This window comes from Jaculus jaculus, chromosome 17 (assembly GCF_020740685.1).
Source record: "Jaculus jaculus isolate mJacJac1 chromosome 17, mJacJac1.mat.Y.cur, whole genome shotgun sequence".
NCBI classification, from domain to species: Eukaryota; Metazoa; Chordata; class Mammalia; order Rodentia; family Dipodidae; genus Jaculus; species Jaculus jaculus.
In genome coordinates, this window is record NC_059118.1 from 17,069,424 (window position 1) to 17,093,390 (window position 23,967).

At 49.8% G+C, this 23,967-nt stretch overlaps 1 protein-coding gene across 7 annotated transcripts; it reads right to left on the reverse strand.

Annotated features, from left to right (window-relative positions):
* Positions 1 to 6,241: 6,241 nt before the first annotated feature.
* Positions 6,242 to 23,590, reverse strand: Slc26a6 (solute carrier family 26 member 6). 7 transcript variants are annotated; one of them, XM_045137071.1, is made up of 21 exons: positions 23,270 to 23,590; positions 21,472 to 21,620; positions 21,094 to 21,233; positions 20,445 to 20,555; positions 19,424 to 19,572; positions 19,054 to 19,218; positions 18,817 to 18,969; positions 15,518 to 15,600; positions 15,292 to 15,439; positions 14,936 to 15,049; positions 14,761 to 14,838; positions 12,170 to 12,265; positions 11,979 to 12,085; positions 11,725 to 11,794; positions 10,811 to 10,903; positions 10,603 to 10,707; positions 8,576 to 8,668; positions 7,666 to 7,842; positions 7,462 to 7,516; positions 6,971 to 7,107; positions 6,242 to 6,518 (listed from the first exon to the last, which is right to left on the reverse strand). In XM_045137071.1, the coding sequence occupies exons 2-21, from the start codon at positions 21,588 to 21,590 to the stop codon at positions 6,504 to 6,506; spliced, it is 2,208 nt and encodes a 735-aa protein (XP_044993006.1). In that variant the 5' UTR covers positions 21,591 to 21,620; positions 23,270 to 23,590; the 3' UTR covers positions 6,242 to 6,503. The 7 variants fall into 7 exon arrangements, with proteins under 7 accessions (XP_044993006.1, XP_044993004.1, XP_044993005.1 ...); XM_045137069.1 differs by having other exon boundaries at positions 21,472 to 21,645; XM_045137070.1 differs by lacking the exon at positions 23,270 to 23,590 and adding an exon at positions 22,887 to 23,248.
* Positions 23,591 to 23,967: the final 377 nt, after the last annotated feature.

Here is a 23,967-nt window from a genome sequence, read left to right on the forward strand (position 1 = left end):
TGCCCTGGTTGTTTTCAATCTTGTATTGGTTAAATGTTTCTTTGCTATGCCCAATGCCATCTTTTGCAGTGTGAATGTGCCATTATGGGGGTTTTTGAGGTTATTTTTTGGTATTATGGCTCAGTTAAAAGATCTTCGACTATCGGGATGTTTGAACATCATTGGAACTGATAAAAACTATGGGACTTGGGCTGGAGAGATGGCTTAGCGGTTAAGCGCTTGCCTGTGAAGCCTAAGGACCCCAGTTCGAGGCTTGGTTCCCCAGGTCCCACGTTAGCCAGATGCACAAGGGGGCGCACGCGTCTGGAGTTCATTTGCAGAGGCTGGAAGCCCTGGCGCGCCCATTCTCTCTCTCCCCCTCTATCTGTCTTTCTCTCTGTGTCTGTCGCTCTCAAAAAAAAAAAAAAAAAATTTAAAAACTATGGGACTTTTAAAGTTAGATGAATGCATTGCATTTTACATCATATATGGTTATCAGTTTATGGGGGCCAGGGGTGGAATGTGGTGGTTTGATTCAGGTGTCACCCATAAACTTAGGTGTTCTGGATGCTAGGTTTCCAGCTGATGGAGATTTGCAAATTAACACCTCCTGGAGGGAGTGTATTGCAGGGGGCGGGCTTATGGGTGTTATAGCCAGTTTCCCCATGCCAGTGTTTGGCACACTCTCCTGGTTGCTATGGTCCACCTTATGTTGGCCAGGGGGGTGATGTCCATCCTCTGCTCATGTTATCATTTTCCCTGCCATCATGGAGCCCCCTCCTCCCCTGAGCCTGTAAGCCAAAATAAACCTCTTTCCCAAAAGCTGCACTTGGTCAGGTGATGTCTGCCAGCAATGTGAACCCAACTGCAACATTGACTAACAGAGTTAACCAGGTCTATGGCCCTGACCTTAGAGCTATTGATGCCCTTAGTAGATGATGAAGGTGAAATTCACAAGACCCTCCCTGAGAGATCAGCTATTGCTCCCTCCTGCCCTCCCCACAGCTGCAAAAGACCATGACTGGGCTGGAGAGATGGCGCGCAAAGCCTAAGGACCAGGTTTGAACCCCCACGTAAGCCAGATGCACAAGGCAGCGCACGTGTCTGGAGTTCATTCTCAGTGGCTGGAGGCCCTGATGTGTCCATTCTCTCTCTATCTGACTCTTTCTTCTCTGTCTCAAATAAATAAATATTTTTTAAAAATATTTTATTTCTATTTATTTGTCAGAAAGAAAGAGAGATAAAGAAATAGGCAGGTACAGAGAGAGGGAAAGAATGGGCGTGCCAGGGCCTCCAGCCACTAAAGATCATGGACCTTGGGAGATGCTAGATTATATAGGAAGTAAAACATTAGCTAGAGACTTCCAGTTAAGATGGCGGAGTAGGAACCACAACAATGCAGCCTAGGGGAGGAAAAAAAAAAAAAAAGAAATAAAGAAAAGCCGGGCGTGGTGGTGGGGCACCTTTAATCCCAGCACTCAGGAGGCAGAGGTAGGAGGATTGCCATGAGTTCAAGGCCACCGTGAGACTACAAAGTGAATTCCAGGTCAGCCTGGACCAGAGTGAGACCCACCTCAAAAACCAAAAAAACAAAACAAAACAAAACAAAAAAACAGCAAAAAGGTTAGCTAGAAAGGGGAGTCCCATGATACAGATACAGCTCCCATGAGGTTGCCATCCAGGAAGGGGTGGGACTTTGTGGTAAAGCAGCTGCCCTTGACTCACCCATGCTCCGGTAAGTAACCCCTCACCAGAGCTCTAAAATAATCTCCATAAACCCATTAGTTCACCAAGTTGGACTTTGGTGTAATCAGGCTTTGGTCTGTTGTCTGAGCCCTATCTGGAGTGAAGAGACAAAGTGTACGTGTCTCCTGGGGGGGGGGGGCAGAATGTACACAACAGCCCCTAATCTACGGTTCTCCACCAGAGGCAGTGGCCACCCCTCCCCCCAGGCCACAAAGCAGAGTTTAGCGGAGTCGCTCATTGGCTCCCACACCTAGCTCTGGCCCACCATCAGTACTGCAGGTGAGCTTGCAAAGTGTGGCTCCTCTGAAGGTTCCCACTGGCTGCTGGACCTGCCACATGCAGACTTCCCTGAATTCTCTTTCTTATTCCAAGAGTATGGTTCCTTCTAGAAAGTCACTGGTGATGGCGCACACCTTTAATCCCAGCACTCTGGAGGTAGAGGGAAGAGGATCACAGTGAGTTTGAGGCCAGCCTGAGACTAGACAGTGAATTCCAGGTCAGCCTAGGCTAGAGTGAGACACTACCTCAAAAAAAAAAAACAGACCTTAACATCAGACCTGAAACTCTGAAACTGCTAGAGGAAAAACTAGGGAAAACCCTTCAACATATTGGTCTTGGCAAAGACTTTCTGAATACAACCCCAATTGCTTAGGCAATAAAACCACAGATTAATCACTGGGACCTCATGAAATTACAAAGATTTTGCACCGCAAAGGACACAGTGAAAAAAGCAAAGAGGCAACCTACAGAATGGGAAAAAATCTTCGCCAGCTATATATCTGATAGAGGATTAATATCTAGGATATACAAAGAACTCAAAAAGTTAAGTAATAAGGAATCAAACAAGCCAATCAAAAAATGGGCTATGGAGCTAAATAGAGCATTCTCAAAGGAAGAAATACGAATGGCATATAAGCATCTAAAAAAATGTTCTATGTCACTAGTCATCAGGGAAATGCAAATTGAAACTACATTGAGATTCCATCTCACTCCTGTCAGACTGGCTACCATCATGAAAACAAATGATCATAAATGTTGGTGGGGATGTGGAAAAAGAGGAACTCTTCTACACTGCTGGTGGGAATGCAATCTGGTCCAGCCATTGTGGAAATCAGTGTGGAGGTTCCTAAAACAGCTAAAGGTTGATCTACCATATGACCCAGCTATAGCACTCCTAGGCATATACCCTAAGGACTCATCTCATTTCCTTAGAAGTACATGCTCAACCATGTTTATTGCTGTGCAATTTATAATAGCTGGGAAATGGAACCAGCCTAGATGTCCCTCAACTGATGAGTGGATAATGAAGATATGGCACATTTATACAATGGAGTTCTATTCAGCAGTAAAGAAAAATGAAGTTATGAAATTTGCAGAAAAATTGATGGACCTGGAAGGGATTATACTAAGTGAGGTAACCCAGGCCCAGAAAGCCAAGCGCCACATGTTCTCTCATATGTGGATCCTAGCTACAGATGACTGGGCTTCTGCGTGAGAATGAAAATACTTAGTAGCAGAGGCTAGTAAGGTAAAAAGGAGACATAAAGGGAAGAGAAAGGAAGGGAGGAGGGTACTTAACAGGTTGATATTGTATATATGTAAGTACAATGATTGTGATGGGGAGGTAATATGATGGAGAATGGAATTTCAAAGGGGAAGGTGTGGGGGGAGGGAGGGAATTACCAGAGTGTGTTTGCAGTGGCAGGAGTCCCTGGCATGGCCATGCTCACTCTGTGTCAGCTTCTTTCTGTTTCTATCTCTCTCTTAAATAAATAAATAAAATGTTTTAAGAAAAAAAAAAAGGAAAAATGAAGTTATGAAATTTGTAGGAAAATGGATGGATCTGGAAAGGATTATACTAAGTGAGGTAACCCAGGCCCAGAAAGCCAAGCGCCACATTCTCCCTCATGTGTGGATCCTAGCTATGATGATTGGGCTTCTACGTGAGAAGGAAAATACTTAGTAGCAAAGGCCAGTAAGTTAAAAGGAGATATAAAGGGAAGAGAAGCCGGGTGTGGTGGCGCACGCCTTTAATCCCAGCACTCGGGAGGCAGAGGTAGGAGGATTGCCATGAGTTCAAGGCCACCCTGAGATGACAGAGTTAATTCCAGGTCAGCCTGGACCAGAGTGAGACCCTACCTCCAAAAGCCAAAAAAAAAAAAAAAGGAAGAGAAAGGAAGGGAGGAGGGTACTTAATAGGTTGGTATTGTATATATGTAAGTACAATGATTGAGATGGAGAGGTAATATGATGGAAAATGGAATTTCAAAGGGGAAAGTGCAGGGGGGGGAGGGTATTACCATGGGATATTTTTTATAATCATGGAAAATGTTAATAAAAATTGTGAAAAGAAAAAAAATTAACTAGTAAAATAAATAAATAGGAAAGTCAGCTTCTCAAGGTTAGAGTTTTAGTTCAGTGTTATGAGCTCCCAGAACCTCCTCCCTTAACTATCCCAATGACACAGTCCCCTCTCTCTAATGTGACCCTGTACAGTCTCTTGTCTGAGGTCTACCTGCGGCTCCAGCCTACAAGACTCATTCATACAATATTTACTGAGCACCCATTCTTGGTGCCACACCACAGCGTGACAGAGCAGAAGAAAAAGACTTAGTGCCTGGGCTGAGCCTCTGGCTGGAGGACAGAGGGTTTGTAAATACAGTGCCAGGCACGAACACAGTCCATGATAAAAAAAAATAAAAAAAAAATAGGGCTGGGCAAGGGTGCCTGGGTGACTTGGAGGGCAGGGAGTCTTACTGTTGGGACCTTGCCCAGTGCCCGGTGCTTGATCAATACTTAATGAATGGTGAAGTTCACGTGTTCTGAGCTTTGTTCCAAATGTTTCCAGCCGCTCAGTGGGAAGTCCATGAAGAAAGTACTGCTGCTATTTCTGTTCTTTATTTTTTTAAATTATTATTTATTTATTTATTTTGGTTTTATGGAGGCAAGGTCTTGGTCCAGCCCAGGATGACCTGGAATTTACTATGTAGTCTCAGGCTGACCTCAAACTCACAGCCTCCCAAGTGCTGGGATAAAAGCACACCACTAATTCCAGCTAATGCTGTTATTTCTTTAAAAAATTCTCAAATTTGGGCTGGAGAGATGGCTTAGTGGTTAAGCGCTTGCCTGTGAAGCCTAAGGACCCCGGTTCGAGGCTCGGTTCCCCAGGTCCCACGTTAGCCAGATGCACAAGGGGGCGCACGCGTCTGGAGTTCGTTTGCAGTGGCTGGAAGCCCTGGCGCGCCCATTCTCTCTCTCGCCCTCTATCTGTCTTTCTCTCTATGTCTGTCGCTCTCAAATAAATAAATTAATTTAAAAAATGAACAACAAAAAAAATTCTCAAATTTATTTTTTGTTTTGTTTGTTTTGTTTTTCGAGGTAGGGTCACACTCTAGCCCAGGCTGACCTCTCAGGGGGGCCTCGAACTCATGGCAATCCTCCTACCTCTGCCTCCTGAGTGCTGGGATTAAAGGCATGTGCCACCAGGCCCAGCTCTCAAATTTATTTTTATCTTAATTATTTGAAAGAGAAAGATACCAGTAGAGCACGCCAGGGCCTTCAGCCATCGTGAACGAACTCTAGATGCATTTACCACCTTGTGCATCCAGCTTATGTGGGTCCTGGGGAATCGAACCTTGGTCTTTTTGCTTTACAGGCAAACATCTTAACTGCTCAGCCATCTCTCCAGCTCTATTTCTGCCATTCCTTTTCAGATCAGGAGCACGCTGAGGCTGAGAAAGATATTAGTCTCCACTCCCACCTATCACTGTGGCAGACAGCCCAAAGCCTGCCTGTCCACAGGCCTCCATGTTGGCGTTTTACTTTAGAAATCAGTCTGGGCACCTGAGTGACAATGCCCAGTGCTCTGATTCTGAGAACAGGCAATCCTTCACCCCTATTGTTATTATTGAACACAACAGCGGCACCTTGAGTAACTCGTCCTTCCTCAGCTGGTAACTGAAGGACTCACTTTGTATCTCTCCAGCCTCTTACAAGGAATTCCTCACAGGGGATTAAACACCCAACCCAAGAAAACAGCTTTGATTCCAACTACTTTTTCTCCAGCCAGGAGCTAAAGGGTTGTCTATGTATGGCAGGGGAAAACTTTGAGCCTATGATACACCCACCCTAGGTTGGGCCCAACAGTTGCCCTGCTCTGCATATTGCCTGAACCTACCCTCCCCGAATCTCCCTCCTAAGTTCCATCCCCAAGCTCTACGTTGGAGCATAAGAAGTTTGAAGGCTGGAGAGATGGCTTAGCAGTTAAGGTGCTTGCCTGCAAAGCCAAAGGACCCAGGTTCGATTCCCCAGTACCCATGTAAAGCCAGATACATGAGGTGATGCATGTGTCTGGAGTTCATGTGCAGTGGCTACAGGCCCAGGCACACCTATTCTCTTTACCTGCCTCTTTGCCTCCCTTAATAAATAAATAAATAAACAAAATATTTAAAAAAGAAGAATCCTGAGCTGGCCCACCCAGTACCCCAGCTAACTCCCCACCATACCACAGCAAAGCTTGGAGTTCAACAGACACATCTTTATTACCAAGGTTGAAAACACATATTGACAGCCCAGCCAAGGCCAGCCTGACTGTGGCACCCTGTCCTAGGCCAGCAACACTGAACTTGGAGTCCCAGGACCTCCATCCCTGAGTTATTTATGTGTGTGTGGAAGGATGCCTGGGTAGCACCTGGATGTAGCCATAGCCAGGGGCCAAGAAGCTTCTCGTGGGAGGACCTGTCACAACCTCCACAGGTAGGCAGTCTCAGACGGCATAATCAGAGTTTGGTGGCCTGAATGGGCAAAACAGGAGGTTCCAGTCAATTTCCAAAGGACATATACAAACCCTCTCTTCCTTGGGACAGTAATCCCTCCCCTCAGAAACAGCTTTACTCAAATGCAGTATGGAGGGCTAGAAAGATGGCTTAGCAGTTAAGGCACTTGCCTGCAAAGCCAAAGGACCCAGGTTCGATTCTCCAGTACTCATGTAAGCCAGATGCACAAGGTTGTGCATGCGTCTGGAATGCATATGCAGTGGCTAGAGGCCCTGGCGCGCCCATTCTCTCTTGCTTTCTATCTGCCCATTTGTCTCATAAATAAATAAATAAATAATTTTAAAATGACAGGATAGAAAAGTCTCTTAAGGCTAGAGCCTTGGTCACAGACATGGACTCCCTGGGGTCAGGGTGGGGACAAGCAACAGATTAACAACAAAAACTGCTCAGTGGGCCAGAAGTTAACTTACCAAAATAGAGCTGTTGGGGCCAGACTTTGACTTGTGGAGGGCAAAGGTCACAGCGTCATGGACAGAGACAAATAGATGTTGCTTAGTGATGGAGTCATCGAAGAAGTGTCCGGCCTCCAGTTGAGTAATCACAGGGCCTGTAGGCATGGATCAGGTCCTAACACTCAGGACCCCCAGAAACCCTAGCCTCTAGGATACGTTGACCCCTGACCTTGACCTCTGAAGCTACCTAGCCACTCCTGCCTCCCTGGATATCTCTGACCTCCAGTTTATTTTTTTTCAAGGCAGGGTCTCACTCTAGCCCAGGCTGACCTGGAATTCACTCTCTAAGTCTCAGGGTGGCCTCGAACTCACGGCGATCCTCCTACCTCTGCCTCCAGAGGGCTGGGATGAAAGGCGCGCGCCACCACGCCCGGCCCCTTGCAGCAAACCCCTTGGCCAGAAGCGTCCCACCCTCTGCCTCTGTCACTCAGCTGTCCCGCTCAACGCACTGAAGCAGGCCGCGATGTACACCTCTACTTCGATCTCCCGGAAGTCACGGAAAATCTGCAGCAGAGAAAAGGAGGCAGCAGTTGAGCAAGCTTTAAAGGGGGTGCCCAGAGGTCTCAGTTTAGAGGGTCAGAGGGACCTCAAGGGTCAACATGGAGGCTTGGGGTGAAGTGGGGGGGGGGGCTGAGCTGCCTGCAGGCCCTTACGTTCTTCAGGCTCTTGATGCACACAGTGTCCACAAACGAGAGGGTGCTCAGGTCCAAGATGAGGCTGTGGAAGCCAGGCTGGGGCAGCCCCAGCGACTTCAGCGTGGTCACGTTTGGGACCTTGTCGTTTTCCTGACTGCTGGCTACTGCGTCCTCCAGCTCATCCGTGGGGTTCGCCTGCACAGGGACCAGACATGCTGAAGGGCCATTTGTGAGGGGGTGAAGGCAGGGCACGTGTATTGTTTGCAGACACATGGGGTTCGACATGGAAACATGCATGTCAATGCGCACATACATGGGGCCATGCGGGGGACATAGAAGGACAGACAAGGGGAAGCCATGTCTATATACAAAGTCAGGAGGGACATGTGGGGACACGGTGATGAGGGTACCCAGACATACACAAACTACTTTGTTACTAGGGCCAAGGCTTAATGGGACAAAGAAGGTAGGGGGCTGGGAGACCATCCTTAGCCATCCAGAGTTAGGTAAGGGGCCCAAGCACAGCTCAGAATGGACACATACATTCATGTGCCCACACACACACACATCTTGGCACCCTGATTGGCCTGAGTCTCTAGGTGAGCTTGTCCCCTAGAGCTCCAGGTTTTCCCAGTACACCCAAGCAAGGCCTTTCCTGGACACAGACTATGGGAGTGTTATTGTGCTTAAGTTCAAGGTCTTCATCTAGGCCTGAGGTTACAGACGAGAGAGCCACAAACAGAACTCTGTCAATAGGGGTCTTCCTACAGTCTGTGCTGTCATTCTACCCCTCATTCCTCTTACCTTCGACCAACACCCCCGAACCCATCCTAGGGGGCTTCTATAAAGCTATTCTCACAGGACCTGCGTGGGCACCCACATCCCTGCAGCTCAATGCTGGTCCCTCCTCTCCCATCTCTAGCCTCACCTTGGCCTCAGAGCCCTCCACGTCATTGCTCTTGATATCCCCGAGGCTGCTGTTGACATGGATGGAAACAGAGGTAACCTGGGGAGAGGTATCCTGGACCAGGGAAGAGGGGCAACAAGTAAGCTTTCCCAGGTGCTACATGACAGCCATTCCAAGAAGGCCTGGTGTTGCCCCTGGCTTTGGGTGAGTAGGGAGGCTGGGACCCGGAGAGGCTAGGCTGCACAGTTCTGACCCATCCCAGGAACAGCCACAAGAAATGGAAAGGACCGTCAAAGGTTCTCTCTGTGACAGACTCCTCAGAAACAAGAGAACAAAACATCAAGAGCCTTCCCCACCCAGGAGTAAAGCAGGGTCCCTGGGAGCGTGAGGGAGAATGGAGAGGGACAAACAGTAGCAATAAGAAACGGGAGAGGGCTAGAGAGATGGCTTGGCAGTTAAGACACTTGCCTGCAAAGCCAAAGGACCCAGATTTGATTCCCCAGGACCCATGTATACCAGATGCACAAGGTACATGCATCTAAAGTTTGTTTGCAGAGGCAGGAAGCCCTGTGTGTGCCCATTCTCTCTCTCTCAAATAAATAAAAAATAATTAAATTTAAAAAAAAAAAAAAAAGAGGGCTGGAGAGATGGCTTAGCGGTTAAGCGCTTGCCTGTGAAGCCTAAGGACCCCAGTTCGAGGCTCGGTTCCCCAGGTCCCACGTTAGCCAGATGCACAAGGGGGTGCACGCGTCTGGAGTTCGTTTGCAGAGGCTGGAAGCCCTGGCGTGCCCATTCTCTCTCTCTCCCTCTATCTGTCTTTCTCTCTGTTTCTGTCGCTCTCAAATAAATAAATAAATTAATTAATTAAAAAAAAAAAGAAATGGGAGAGTGAGTGTGCCCAACATGGTGGCACATGCCTTTAATCCCAGCACTTGGGAGGCAGAGGTAGGAGAACTGCATGAGTTCAAGGCCAGCCTGACAGCCTGAGATTACATAGTGAATTCCAGGTCAGACTGGCCGAGAGCAAGACCCTACCTTGAAAAAAATGATAAAAAGAAGCTGAGTGTGGTGGTGCATGCTTTTAATTCCAGCACTCAGGAAGCAGAAGTAGGAGGATCAACCTCAGTTCAAGGCTACCCCGAGACTACATTGTGAATTCCAGGTCAGCCTGAGCTAGAATGAGGCTCCACCTCAAAAAAAGAAAGAAAGAGAGAGAGAGAGAGAGAGAGAAGGGAAGAAAGAAAGAAGGAAATTGGGTAGGCAGGTGTGGTGTGGTGGTACATGTGAGGCAGAGGTAGTAGAATCACTGTAAGTTTGAAGCAAGCCTGGGACTACAGAATGAGTTCCAGGTCAGCCTGGGCTAGCGTGAGACCCTACCTCGAAAAAACCAAAAAAGAATAAAATGGAGTAAGTGTGCCAGGTGTGGTGGTGCACACCTTTAATCCCAGTACTTGGGAGGCAGAAGTAGGAGGATCTCTGTGAGTTCGAGGCTACCCTGAGACTGCATACTGAATACCAGGTCAGCCTGGACTAGAGGGAGACACTAGCTTGAGTAAACAAACCAAACCAAAAAGAAAAGAAAAGAAATGAGGGAGTGGGGACTGGAGAGATTACTCAGTGGTTAAATATGTTTCTTGAACTAGCATGAAGGCCTGAGGGAGTCAGAGTTCAAATCTCCAGATCCCACTTAAATAGCTGGGCATGGCCACGTACGTCTGTAACCCCAGTCTTGCAGGGTAGCAGAGACCCAAGAACTATCATTGCCCCTACAGCTCCAGAATCAGTAAAGAGACTCTGGCTCGAAACAAGACTGGGAAAGACTAATGGTGGGGCATGTGGGCAGCAACACTACATACCACACCATTGCATTACGTATCACACAAGCAAAATAAAATTAAGAAGATGGGGGGAAAGAAATGAGGAAATGGAGAAATCGGAGGAGCAGCAGGAAAACAGGAGACAGGAGGTAGGGGTCACACAGAGCCCGATGTATGAGGGTCCACAGTAGGGCAGGGCCAGGAGGGAGCTGCTCAAAGGACCCGCCGTGCCTGTGTCCGACGCTGCTTGGCTTTCTGAAGTCGTTTCTGCTTCAGCTGCTGCTTTTTGAGTCGCTTCTTTTTCTGGGCGATGAGATGGTCAACATCCACACCACACTAGAAGCACAGTCGGAGGTGGAGGCTGAGTATTCCCGGGAAGTGAGGGATACCCAGATACCTGACCCCCCCCCTTCCCCAGGAAGGGGGACCCTGGCCTCACCCTCTTCTTCAGCGCATCACTGTAGAGCTCGGCGTTGGCAAAGTACATGGTGACTGAGGAACGGAAGACCTTCACGCCTGGGACCTCCCTGGCCTGGGACGAGGCAGGGTTGAAGTGGCTGAGCCCTCCTCGTCCTCCTCTCACCTTCTCTTTTCCAATCTTTCCTCCCCTCGAGCACCCAGTGCCTGCCACCTCCACCTTTTGCCCCCAGCCTGTGTCCCATGCCCGCTAGGGAGCCTGGGCCATGAGCCTGGCAGAGAGTCATCTTGACTTCCCATCTTGCCTGGGCCTTCTGTTTTCCCCACTCTCCTGCCCTTCACGCGGCTGTCCTTCCTCTTGGGTTTCCCACGCTAGCATACATGCGCCTACAAAGATTGCAAGCTGTCCCCCCAGCTCCCTCCCCCCATTCAGTACACAGCCGGGGTCAATGCTGGGCATTTGGGTCTGCACCCTGAGGGGCTTCTCCCCTTAGATACTCTTCCGCACCCAGATCCCTTGGTCCTAACCTCTCATCACGCTTATACTCAGCCTTCAAGGCTCCATGTCATCTATTCCAGAGCTCCTCACACAGCCTGTGTTCACAGGACTTGGCATGAGACTTCGCCAGGACATAAATGAGCAACTGGATTCTTCGCCTGATCAGATCAGGAAACAGCCTCTCCTCTATCATGTACCCCAGAACCCTGCTCCTCTGTGCTCCTGACCCAGGGGTACTCTACAGTATGGGACCTGTCCTGCTGAATCCAAGAACTGAGCCTTCCCATCTCCTCATACCCACATGCCACTCGAAATTAATTCTAAAGACCAAAGCCAAAGTGCTCTCGGCCTTGAGTTCCTGTCCATGTGGGAGGGGCTGACAAGGGGCGCCTCTACCTCTCTACCCCTCCCACCCCCATTCAGTCCTCTCCACTCACCCCTGAGTACTCTGCCACATCTCTATAAATATCCGTGTCTGGCACCTGCCCCAGGACAGAGTAGTGGGGCCTGCGGAGGAGACAGTGAAGTCAAAATCAGAGTCAAAGAAACGGAACCACAAGATGAGGAAGGAGGAGCCTTGAGTCCCTCCAGAGACACGGGGCGGAGGGGGGGGGGGGCCCCCCCGAGCTGGAGGAAGCCAGTGTGGAACTTCCTCCCTCACCGGCTAGAAGGAGGGGATTGGATGACTTACAGCTGTGTCCGCACCACCACGAGCAGCAGAGAGAAGACTATTGCAACGGCCAGGCCCAGGTCCAGGTTCAGTAGGATGGTGGCTATAAAGGTCACCAGCCAGATAAGCTGAGGAGGGCAGGGGTGAAAGGGTTTGAAGGAGATACTGGAGTAAAAGGCCCCAATCCCAGCACTGGGTTCCCAGCATCTCACCAGGTCCATTCTATTTGCTTTCCAGAGGAAGCATATATCAGCAAATTGCAGCAACATGCCCTTTAGGTTCACGATAATGATGGCAGCCAGGACAGCCTATGACAGGGAGAGTGTCAACAGGTCTGCTGAGAGATGCTAAGAGGCTGACAACCTCCACCACCCCAGGCATGAATCAGACTGACCCCTGAGCACCTAGATCCCAACCTTCAGCAACTGCCACCCACACCAACCCTAACAACTTGGATCAGACTAGAAAGTTCTAACCTCTGACCCTTGTGACTCTAGATTTAAAATAAAAAATATTTTTATTTATTTATTTGCAAGCAGAGAGAGAAAGACAGAATGGACACACCAGGTCCTCTAGCCACTGCAAACAAACTCCAGATGCATGTGCCACTTTGTGTGGTACTGGGGAACTGAACCTAGGTTATTAGGCTTTGCAGACAAGGATCTTACCTGCTTAGCCATCTCCCCAGATCCCCCAGCTTCTTAATTTTTTTCCTTAAAAATTATTTAATATTTAATTAATTAATTAATTTTTTCCCGAGGTAGCATCTCACTCTAATCCAGGCTGACCTAGAATTCACTATGTGGTTTCAGGGTGGCCTTGAACTCATAACAATCCTCCTACCTCTGCCTCCCAAGTGCTGGGATTAAAGGCATGCGCCACCGTACCCAGCTTTTTTTTTAAATTTAATATTTAAAAAAAATATTTATTGATTCATTTGAGAGAAACAGAAAAAGAAAAAGACAGAGAAAATGGACACACACCAAGGCTTTTTGTCATTATAAACAAATTCCAGATGCATGTGCCATTTTGTGCATCTGGCTTTATGTGGGTCTTGGGGACTTGAACCCAGGCTGTCAAACTTTGCAAGCAAATGCTTTTAGCCACTGCAACAGACAGCTTCAGGTTCGCTGAAATGAACTTTCAGACCAGGCACAGTTATGGAGGAAGGGATTTATGGAAGCTTACAGATCCAGGGGAAGTTCCATAATGGCAAAAGAAGCTGGCCTGCCTTCACAGGCCCAAGCAGAGAGAGAGAAGTACAAGCCTAAAGGTCAAAAGCCATAGCAGCCGGGCGTGGTGGCGCACGCCTTTAATCCTAGCACTCGGGAGGCAGAGGTAGGAGTATCGCCGAGAGTTCGAGGCCACCTTACCTCGAAAAACCAAAAAAAAAAAAAAAAAAAAAAAAAGCCATAGCACACTTCAGGAACTCCAGCTAGGCACATTTTGCATATCATTAGATAGAAATCGGAAACCCACCACCACACCTTAAGATCACCCAGTGATATTGCCTCCAGCCAGGTAGCCAGCAGATGAAAACTACAAACAATAAAGAACTGAATATATTGAGGGCCATCTATTCAAACCACCACAGCCACTGAGCCATTTCTCCAGCTCCAAGGTAGAGTCTCACCCTAACCCATGCTGACCTGGAATTCACTATGTAGTCTCAGGGTGGCCTCCAACTCACTGCAATCCTCCTACCTCTGCCCCTCGAGGGCTGGGATTAAAGGCATGCGCCACCACACCCGGCCAGCCCTTAAACTTAAAAAAATACTTTGTGTGTGTGTGTGTGTGTGGTGAATATGGTGTATGTACAGTATATAGTGTATGGATGTGTGTTTAGATGTGCATCTCATGACCATGCATATGGAGGCCAGCATATGCCACTTTGTTTCCCTGAGATCAGTCACTACACCTGGAGCTCCCTGGTTTTTTTGTTGTTGTTTGTGTGTGTGTAGTTTTCTAAGATAGGGTCTCGCTCTAGCCCAGGATGACCTGGAATTCAGTATGTAGTATCAGGGTGGCCTCAAACTCATGGCGATCCTATCTCTGCCTCCTGAGTGCTGGGATTAAAGGTGTGCCCTACCACGCCTGGCTTAGCTCCTTGTTTTTGGTCAGACTGGCTGACCAAAGAACCTGAGCAATTCTCCTTTCTTTATGTTGATTTATTGCTTTATTTTTTCAAGGTACGGTCTCACTCTAGCCCAGGCTGACCTGGAATTTACTCGGTAGTCTCAGGGTAGACTCAAACTCACTGCAATCCTCCCAATTCTGCTTTTTGAGTGCTGGAATTAGAGGCGTGTGCCTCCATGCCCATCTCATTCTCCTTTCTTCATTCCCCTCAGAACTGGAGCTATAGGTGTGGGTGGCCACATCTAGCTGTTTACATTAGTACTGGAGATCAACTTGTGTCCACGTGCTTGCAGAGCAGGCACTCTCACCTGCTGAGCCAGCTCCCCAGCCCTTGAACTCCAAATTTTATCCCAAGAGCTAACCCTTGTACCCTCATCCCTCAGCTGGAACTAGACTGAGTGCTGGCCCTGGCCTAACTAGAGTCCTAACTATGGGGGTGGGTGCTGGAGAGATGGCAAAGAGGTTAAGGTGCTTGCCAGCAAAGCCTGGTTCAGCTCCCCAAGACCCACGTCGAGCCACATGCACAAAGTGGTGCTTGCGTCTGGAGTTTGTTTGCAGTGGTTGGAGGCCCTGGCGCACCCAGGTTTTCCCTCTTTCAGTCTCCCTCTCCGGGGAAATAAATAAATGAATGAATTTCAAGTCCTGACTGTGAGGGATGGCGGCTCACCTTGGGCAGTTCTTGAAAGAGCTCCCCAAGTTTGAGGATGATGAGGAGGATGAAAAGGGATGACACAGCTCCGGCCACCTGCGGGGTAGGAGGCAAACAAAGGTGGCACCACCCTGGCAGGGCGGTATGCGTGCCCAGAGCCACCTCCGCCCCCACGCTCATCTCCAAGGCCCACCTGCGTGTTGCCCCCAGTGCTCTCCTGCACCAGGCTCCGAGACATTGAGCAACTCACAGGGAAGCACTGGAAAATGCCTCCAATGAAGTTACTGAAGCCAAGGGCTATCAGCTCCTGGTGGGGAGAACATGGGTCGGGGAAGACTTAGAAGAGATGCCTGGATGCTGTCCCACACCAGGACCAGGCTCATGCACTCCAAACCCCGCCCCCCTGCCCCCATTTAATGTCTTCCAAAGATCTGGCTGCTGTCCACACATCCCGTTTTCCCCACTCAGTCTCTCACCTGATCCCCATCCACCATCACTGAGAGCCTCTGTCAGGCTACACACCCCCTCCACGTCTGTCATCGCCCGTACCTGGTTGCTGTCCACACGGTAGCCATGTCTGAGGGCAAAGATCTTTCCTAGGGAGATGGCAATGGCAAAACCAACCACGGCAATGGCGAAGGCATTTCCCACGAGCATGGCAAACAATTCAGGATTAGGTGCCACTGGAGATACCAGCCTGGATATAACATCTGTGAGGTCAGAGGATGGTCCTGGCCCCGGCTTCTCCAATATCCATGACAGGCCCAGAGCTCACCTTGCTGGGATGGTGCCCACAACATCCACCCCGGAGCTGTTCTTCAGGTCCACACCGTAGGAGATGCCTGTGGCCCCAATGAGCTGTGGGGACAGGACAAAAGTTAGGTAGGTGGATAAACCATTTTGGGCCAGGCATGGTAGTACATGCCTTTAATCCCTGCACTTGAGAGGCAGAGGTCAAAAGATCATTGTTGATACTTGGGCTGCAAGGCTACTGAAAAATCCTGCTGGAACTGAGCTGATAACCTCCTCCATGTAGACCAGCTGACAGAAAGCTGGAAGAAGCCACTCTGCATGCAGTTCAATGGGAGAGAGAGAAATCACCAGTGAAGATACTCAACAATGGACACTGCAAGTCTTATATTTTGCCAGCCAGACCAAATGAGCCAAGGGATGCAATAGTAGCATGTATGTCATGGTGGAAACAAACTGCCTTCTAATTGGACTGGAGGCCCGCTCCATGGGAGGAGATACATCCCTGATACTGAAAACCTACAACAGGGTTAGTCATGAGCCCTAGGGGTATAACATCTGCTGCTGTCTGGCTAAATGTATATACTATGCTCATTAAACTGCCCAGTAAGCACTTCTCTTAATGTTCATACCCGTATATTAATGCTACTCTCGCTTTTGGTAGAGAACCTTCTCTTTTCAGATGGCCGTGACCTTGGGACCTTGGGACTCAGAAGGCATCACGGTGCTGGAAAGAAGCGACAGGAGTGCTCAGCACTGAAATATCTCTATCACACCTTCCAAGGCTTAAGATCCATTGTGGAAGAGGTGGCAGAAAAAATGTAAGAGCCAAAAGAAGGGTAGGACTCCTTATAATGTGCTCCTCCAGACACAAAATGGCCTGGATATCCATGACCTCACAGTGCCTGACACTACCTACACAAGACCATCATAATAGAAGGAAAAGATGATGACATCAAAATAATAGAGACTGATTGAGAGGGGGAGGTGATATGATGGAGAATGGAGCTTCAACGGGAAAAGTAGGGGGAGGGAGGGCATTACCATGGGATACTGTTTACAATCATGGAAGTTGTTAGTTAATAATAAATAAATAAAAGGTAGGAGGATCGCTATGAGTTCGAGGTCACCAGGTCAGCCTGGGATAGAGTGAGACCAACCCTTGAAAAACTAAAAAATAAACTAAAAAAAAAATAAAATTGGTCAGGTTTCTTGCCTTCTGTCTCCCAAAGTGGTTTATTTAGTTGTTTTTTGTTTGTTTGTTTGTTTTTTGTTTTTTCGAGGTAGGGTCTCACTCTAGTCCAGGCTGACCTGGAATTTACTATGTAGTTTCAGAGTAGCCTCAAACTCACAGTGATCCTCCTACCTCTGCCTCCCAAGTGCTGGGATTAAAGGTGTGAGCCACCACACCTGGCTCTGTCTTTTTTTAAATCTTGTATGTATGAGTGTGGATGTGTGCACACCACTGCACATGTGTGGAGGGTACCAGTCCTTGAGGCAGGGTCTCTTCGACTGCCACTGCATTTTCCAGGCTAGCTGGCAGGAGAGGTACTGTTTCTGCCCACCATTTCACCCTGGGCACACTGGGCTAACAGATGTGTTAACACTTCCAACTTTTACAAGAACCAACCTCCTATCCTCACACTTGCACAGCAAGCACTTTATCCGCTGAGCCATTTCCTCAGCCACTCAAATCTTACTATTATTTATTTATTTTCAGGTAGAGTCTTGATCTAGCCTAGGCTGACCTGGAATTCACTATGTAGTTTCAGCCTCGAACTCACAGCGATCCTCCTACCTTTGCCTCCCAAGTGCTGGGATTAAAGGCGTGTGCCACCATGCCCAGCTAATGTTTTTGTTTTTAAATATCAGTTTTTAAATTTATTTTTAAAGACTTTAGTTTTATGTATTTATTAATTAGAGACAGAGAGAAGAAGGGAGGGAGAGAGAATGGGCGCGCCAGTGCCTCTAGCCACTCACTGCAAACGACCTCCAGACACATGCACCCCCTTGTGCATCTGGCTAACGTGGGACCTGGAGAATCAAAACCAGGGTCCTTAGGCTTCAGATGCATGTGCCTTAACCACCAAGCCATCTCTCCAGCCCAATTTAAAAATTTTTATTGGCAACTTCCACAGTTATAGACAATAAGCCATCGTAATTCCCCTCTCCTCATTTTTTTTTTTTTTTTTTTTGAGTCAGGGTCTTACTCTAGTCCAGACTTGGAACTCATTCTGTAGTCCCTAGGATGGCCTTGAACTCCTACCTCAGCCTCTTGGATGCTGGGACTAAAGGCATGCAACATCATGCCAGATTCCCCCAAATTTTTTTTTTATTCAACTATCTACATATCTATCGTTATCATATATAATAAATATTTATTCTTTTTATTTTTATTATTATTATTTTGGTTTTTCAAGGTAGGGTCTCACTTTAGCTCAGGCTGACCTGGAATTCACTATGTAGTCTCAGGGTGGCCTCGAACTCACGGTGATCCTCCTACCTCTGCCTCCCGAGTGCTGGGATTAAAAGCATGTGCCACCACCATGCCCGGCTAAATATTTATTTTATTTTAGAGAGTAGGTATTTTTATGCCAGGGCCTCTTGCTGCTGCAAATGAACTCTAGACATATGTACCACTTTGTGCTTTCTGGCTTTATGTGGGTACTAGGGAACTGAACCTGGGTCATCAGGCTTTGCAACCAAGCCTTTAGACACCGAGCCCCCATTTCCCCAGCCTCCAAAATCTAGGACCTACATCACCATTTTTTTTTCTTTTCTCTTCTTGTTTTTTCAAGATAGGGTCTTGCTCTAGCCAAGGCTGACCTGGAATTCACTATGTAGTCTGAGGGTGGCCTTGAACTTATCGCAATCCTCTTACTTCTGCCTCCTGAGTGCTGGGATTAAACGTGTGCACCACCATGCCTGGCTATTTTATTTATTTACTTATTTGAGAGACAGAGAGAAAGAGAGAATGGGCATTCCTGGGCCTCTAGCCACTGCAAACAAACTCCAGACACATGTGTCACCTTGTGCATCTGGCTTATGTGGGTACTGGGGAACAGAACCTGGGTCCTTAGGCTTCACAGGCAAGCACCTTAACCTGTGAGCCATCTCTCCAGCCTGACATCATCACCATTTTGGGAAAGGGAACTAATATCCAGGGTAATAAAGCAACCACCATGGGGTTTCCTTCTGCAGTTCCCCCAATACTAAGGAACCTTCACAGTGGCCATTCCAACTAGCCCTCAGATATCTCCAAGCTATCCACATGGGCCCCATGTAACCTCACATGCCCTTCCCCACCTTCCCTGCCCCACAAACCGTGAGTAGCTCCCCAGGTATCGGCAGGGGCAGAAATCGCTGCAGCTTGCCATTCAACAGTTTCACCAGCACGAGCGCCACTCCTGACACCAGCGCAGTGACCGCCGTGGCAGGCACAGTTGTCGGCAGCTTCCAGCAGATATCCAGCAACGTCTGAGGAGAGGCGGCATCACAGCCAGCCCTTGAGGTGATGGGGGCACGCCTACCCCGCCCTCCTCCCCTCCCTCTCTCACTCACATAGATGAGGGACAGTGGCCCAGTGTAACTTTTCGGATGGATGCCAAACACATACTTGAGCTGTGAGATGAAGACCTGCACAGACGCAGCCGTGGTATAGCTGCGGACCAGAGGCTCCGACAGGTAGGTGACCACGAAGCCGAAGTGCACCAGGCCCAGCCCCACCTGTGGGGGGGCGCCAAGGGCAGTCAGGGGAGGCAACTGCTAGGTGTGATCAAGGGCAGCTGAGGTTAGAGGGGGATGGTGCCGGTTAAGACACCTGGAGATCTGCGGTTATTGGGGGAGGGTTAGGCAGCGGGGAGAGAGGGGGACGTGGGCTTGTAGGCAGTGGAGAGAAGTGGGAAGGCCAAATATTCCAGGCATTCCACACCTGGAAGAGGCCAACCAAGAAACTGAGTGTGTAGGCCACCTGCACGCGGGCATCATTAACTGTGGTGTTCAAGCCTTGCAGGAAGGCCTCGTCTGCAGTCAGGGATTCTGTCACACCACCCACCATCACAGATATTATAGCAAAGGTTCCTGTAGGGGGCAGGGCAGCACAGGTATGAAAAGAAGAGCTTTAGTCTTTTGTTTTGTTTTGTTTTGTTTTTTGTTTTTTTTTTTTTTGGGGGGGGGGTTCGAGGTAGGGTCTCACTCTAGCTCAGGCTGACCTGGAATTCACTATGTAGCCTCAAGGTGGCCTTGCACTCGTGGTGATCCTCCTACCTCTGCCTCCCGAGTGGCTGGGATTAAAGGCGTGCTGGGATTAAAGGCGTGTGCCACCACGCCCAGCTTTTTTTTTTTTTAATTTAATTTAATTTTTATTTTTTGGTTTTTCCAAGGTAGGGTCTTGCTCTAGCTCAGGCCGACATGGAATTCACTCTGTATTCTCAGGGTGGCCGTGGACTCCCAGAGATCCTCTTCCCTCAGCTTCCTGAGTACTGGGATTAAAGATGTGCACCACCACACCTGGCACTGGAGCCTTATGTCTTAATGGAGGCGCTGAGGATATAGCTCAGTTGGTAGTGTTTGCCTATCATGCACGAGATCCTGTGTTTGATTCCTAGCACCACATAAAGCCAGGCATGGCGGTATAATGCCTGTAATCCCTGTACCCAGGAGGTGAAGGCAAGAGGACCAGAAGTTCAAAGGTCAGCCTCAACTACGTACAAAGTTTGAGGCCTAAGGGACACACAGGCTGTCTGTGGAATAGGAAACTGGTTCTGCCTCAGGCTGGCCAGGTTTCGGCAAAATTCTGGGCTTCTTGTACTGCTTGGGACGATCTATGGGCCAGTTCCCTGGACATGAGGCCCTCTCTCCCAAGCTGCTCAGTCCTGCTCACCCCTCCCCCACCCTGTCCTCCATAGAGAATACGGACCTCCTCCTGGAAGGCTAGGCCTGACTCCACTTACCCACAGAGATGTGCCGAGAAGTACCAAACAAGAAGTAGACGAAGACAGGGTAGAAGGAACTATAGAGGCCAAACACAGGGGGCAGTCCAGCCAGGAGGGCATAGGCTAAGCCTGAGGGAAGAATGGCAGCAATGTAAACTTAGAGATAAGGGTCTCAGAAAGTCAGGGAAGGGGCTGGAGAGATGGCTCACTGGTTTCACTGCTTTCTTGCGAAGGCTGGGGTTTGATTCCCCCATATAAAGCCAGATGCACAAAGTGCTGCAGGCAAATGGTAGGGGGCCCTGGTGCACCCACATTCTATCTCTCTTCCCCTCTCCTTGCAAGTAAATACTTAAAACACAAATGGAGCTGGAGATGGCTTAGTGGTTAAGGTGCCTGAAAAGCCAAAGGACCTAGGTTTGATTCCTCAGAACCCACGTAAACCAGAGGTACAAGGTGGCGCGTGTGTCTGGAGTTGGTTTAAAGGGGCTAGAGGCCCTGGAGCACTCATTCTCCCTCTATCTGCCTCTCTGTCTCTCATAAATGGAAAGAAAAAAAAAAAAAGGCATGGAAATCCATGTCCTGGGTCAGGGGTCATTTTTCTAAGGCTTCTTGTTTGGGAGATCACAGATCACAGACCTTGCAGGCCAGGACCCTGACGGTGGCTCACCCTGTGGAAGCTGCATGATGGCCACACTCAAGCCAGATAACAGGTCACCCACGAGCCACTCACGCACAGGATAGCGGGGTAACCAGCCCAGGACTGGGATGTGTTGAAGCAGAAGGGCCCGAGCCCGAGCACGGGAGCATCTGGGAATATGAGAGGTCAGTATCAGAAATGGGGGCTGGAGCCAGACATGGTGGCGCACACCTTTAATCCCAGCACTCGGGAGGCAGAGGTAGGAGGATCGCTGCGAGTTTGAGGCCACTCTGGGACTCCATAATGAATTCCAGGTCAGCCGGGGCTACAGTGAGATCCTACACAAAAACCAGAAAAAAAGGGCTGCCTGGACCCTACCAGCTCCCAGACCTCTACCCTCGGCCTTACCGAAACCAGGTTCGCCACCGGTAGGTCCTGGGTGCTAAGCTCCATTGTCCCAGCTCCTCCAGCTGCTGCTGGTTCAACAGCGACCTTTCCACATGATAGTCTCGCTTTTGCAGCTCCATCACTTGGGGACAGTCTGCGTGTCCCGCGGTCTGGGGTGGTAAGATCACAGACATCCTGTAAGGGTTCCCCTTGTTTAAGCTTTCCTAAGGTTCCAGCTGGGGCCAGAAAGTCACATACCTGATTTTTCTTTCTTTTCTATTATATTTTATTATTTTTATTTATTTGACAGAGAGAGGAAGAGGCAGATACAATGGGTGCACCAGGGCCTCTAGCCACTGCAAACGAACTCCAGATGCATGCGCTTACATCTGGCATACATGGGTCCCGGGGAACTGAACCTAGGGCCTTAGGCTCCACAGGCAAGCGCCTTAACCACTAAGCCATCTCTCCAGTGCCATACCTGAGTTTTCCAGACCCAAAGATCAACGGTAGATCCAGCCCCAGCTGATCCCGGAGGGCCTCATGCCCACACCCAGGCAGAGGCAGGACCTGAACTTTGGCTGCTGGAAGCCTCTTTCTGGGACAAAGTCTCTCCCGAAAGAAGAGATGAGCATGACCTATACATCCAGCCTAGGTGTGGCTGCCCAGCCCTGAGGACCGGTCCAGGTCTAGGTCCAGGTCCAGGCAGATTGCACCTCTCAGTCCAGTCCCCTTCTCCCAACCCCTTTGCTCTCCCTGAGCTAATCTCAGTTCAGTCAGTGCAGGCGTCCCTATCCAGAGGCGCCAGGAGCCTCGCCTGATTTGCTGAGAACAGTCAGGGAAGGGATCCAGCAAACCAGAGATCCAATCTGCAAGCAATGCTCTCCCCAGTCTTCAGGCCTACAGATAGGAGTCTGGCTCTCTGGAGGAAGGATGGCTTTACCCTTGGGCCTCTAGCTCCAGGGTCCAGGTCTGGGAAAGCCAAGGGGGGAATCTGTGGGAAGGAAGAAGTCTTTCCAGAGAAACATTTCAACTAGGGAACAGGAGTTTTCGAAAGCCGATCTAACCTCGAAGGAACTCTGACCTGTCTGGAAAAAAGTCTTCACCGGCCAGGCGAGTTCTAGCCCGGAGGGGAATCTCTCATGTGCCAACAGGCTCTTCTCCGCAGTGGGAGAAGTCCTTTACTATGGAGAAGGGGGAGGGAGAAGGGTTCTTATCTGGGGAATACTTTTACCAAGGGGAAGCTGACCTGGAGGAGACTTCTATGGAATGGGAAGCAGCTGTCCTCTAGGAACAGATTTTCAAGGGGGGGGGGCAACTTGGGTGTGGGGGGGTAGTATCTAGCATATTGGGGAAAGGTTCACCCGTTAGGAGCGTTCTGATCTGGGAGAAACTAACGGAGGGAAGAGGATCCCGCCAGACGGGCAGGAACTCACCTGGGAAGCGCCTCTAACCTAGATTTTCCAGGCTGGAGGAGGGAGTCGAGTAAGTTGCAAGGAAGATTCTCGGCACTGCCGTCACATGGAGATCTTAAGAAGCCCTTTCTCTCCCCAGCTCCGAGAGATCACTCTAGTCTTCTTAAAGGGTTCCCTCCTCCCGCCTGGTGGGCGGAGCCTTGGTCCTTGGCCTCACCCATATAGGCGGGCCCTGCGGCCTGCAGCGCCCGAGCTCACCCCTCGGCCGATTGCACCCACAATGTGGTAAGGACCTCAGTGGTTCCACAGGCCTGGCCAAAGCCTCTCCGGCGAGGGCCTCCCAGTGCCAACGCGCCCCAACACACACGCGTCCTGCGATGGAGCTCCTTGGCACCTGTACCCACCTCCCTGCGGCGCAAGTTAGGTCTTGGGGTAGCAATCCAGCGACAAAGCCTCAACGGTTGGGTCGGCGAGGGGTGGGAGGGTGTGTGGGGGGGGTCGTGCCGGCTCCCGCACACCCCCCCACTGCAAACGGGCGGGTCACCCGAAGAAAATTGGCAAAGCGGTAAAGCGAGGCTCTTGCAGGCGAGAAATGCCTGCTCGACCACCCCCGCCGGGAAGCCCACGTGGCAGGGCCTGCTAAAGCACCTCGCGGACACGCTGAACCTGGACGCCGCCCATCATTCACCCGGACCCCTCTAACCCGGTGGATGGTGGCGCCGGGCCTCGGATAGAGCCCGGCGCAAGCTCCCGTAGGCTAATCCCAGCGCTGGAGGAGCATCTTCCCACCAATCAGCGTCTTGGGGGCGGGACCTCGGGGCGAGAGCGTGTCTAGGCCCGAGGGGCCTGGAGAAGGCGGGTTTAACCCTTTCTTCCTCGGCGGCCTAGATCTGGCTGGCCCTGGCTGATTTGGCGGTCCTCTTCCTTGGAGCGCGGTGGCACTGTACGACCAGTGGAACCAGAGACCCTGCAAGCGCCTCAATGGATAGATCGGATCCTACGAAGGTCCTTGGCTTTTTCTGGGGTATTGCCATAGAGTGTGACCCCCAGTTGAGATTCAGGTGGGGGTGTCTCTCTCTCTCTCTCTCTCTCTCTCATGCCT

Coding starts and splice junctions, on each gene's coding strand:
- Slc26a6 (XM_045137069.1), bottom strand. CDS start 21,644: ATGTCTGTGATCTTACCACCCCAGACCGCGGGACACGCAGACTGTCCC. Junction 19,219..19,423: donor TCTTGGTTGGCCTCTTCCAG/GTGTGGAATGCC, acceptor GCCCCCCCACAG/GTGGGGCTGGGCCTGGTGCA. Junction 7,517..7,665: donor GCATCAAGAGCCTGAAGAAC/GTAAGGGCCTGC, acceptor TCTCTGCTGCAG/ATTTTCCGTGACTTCCGGGA.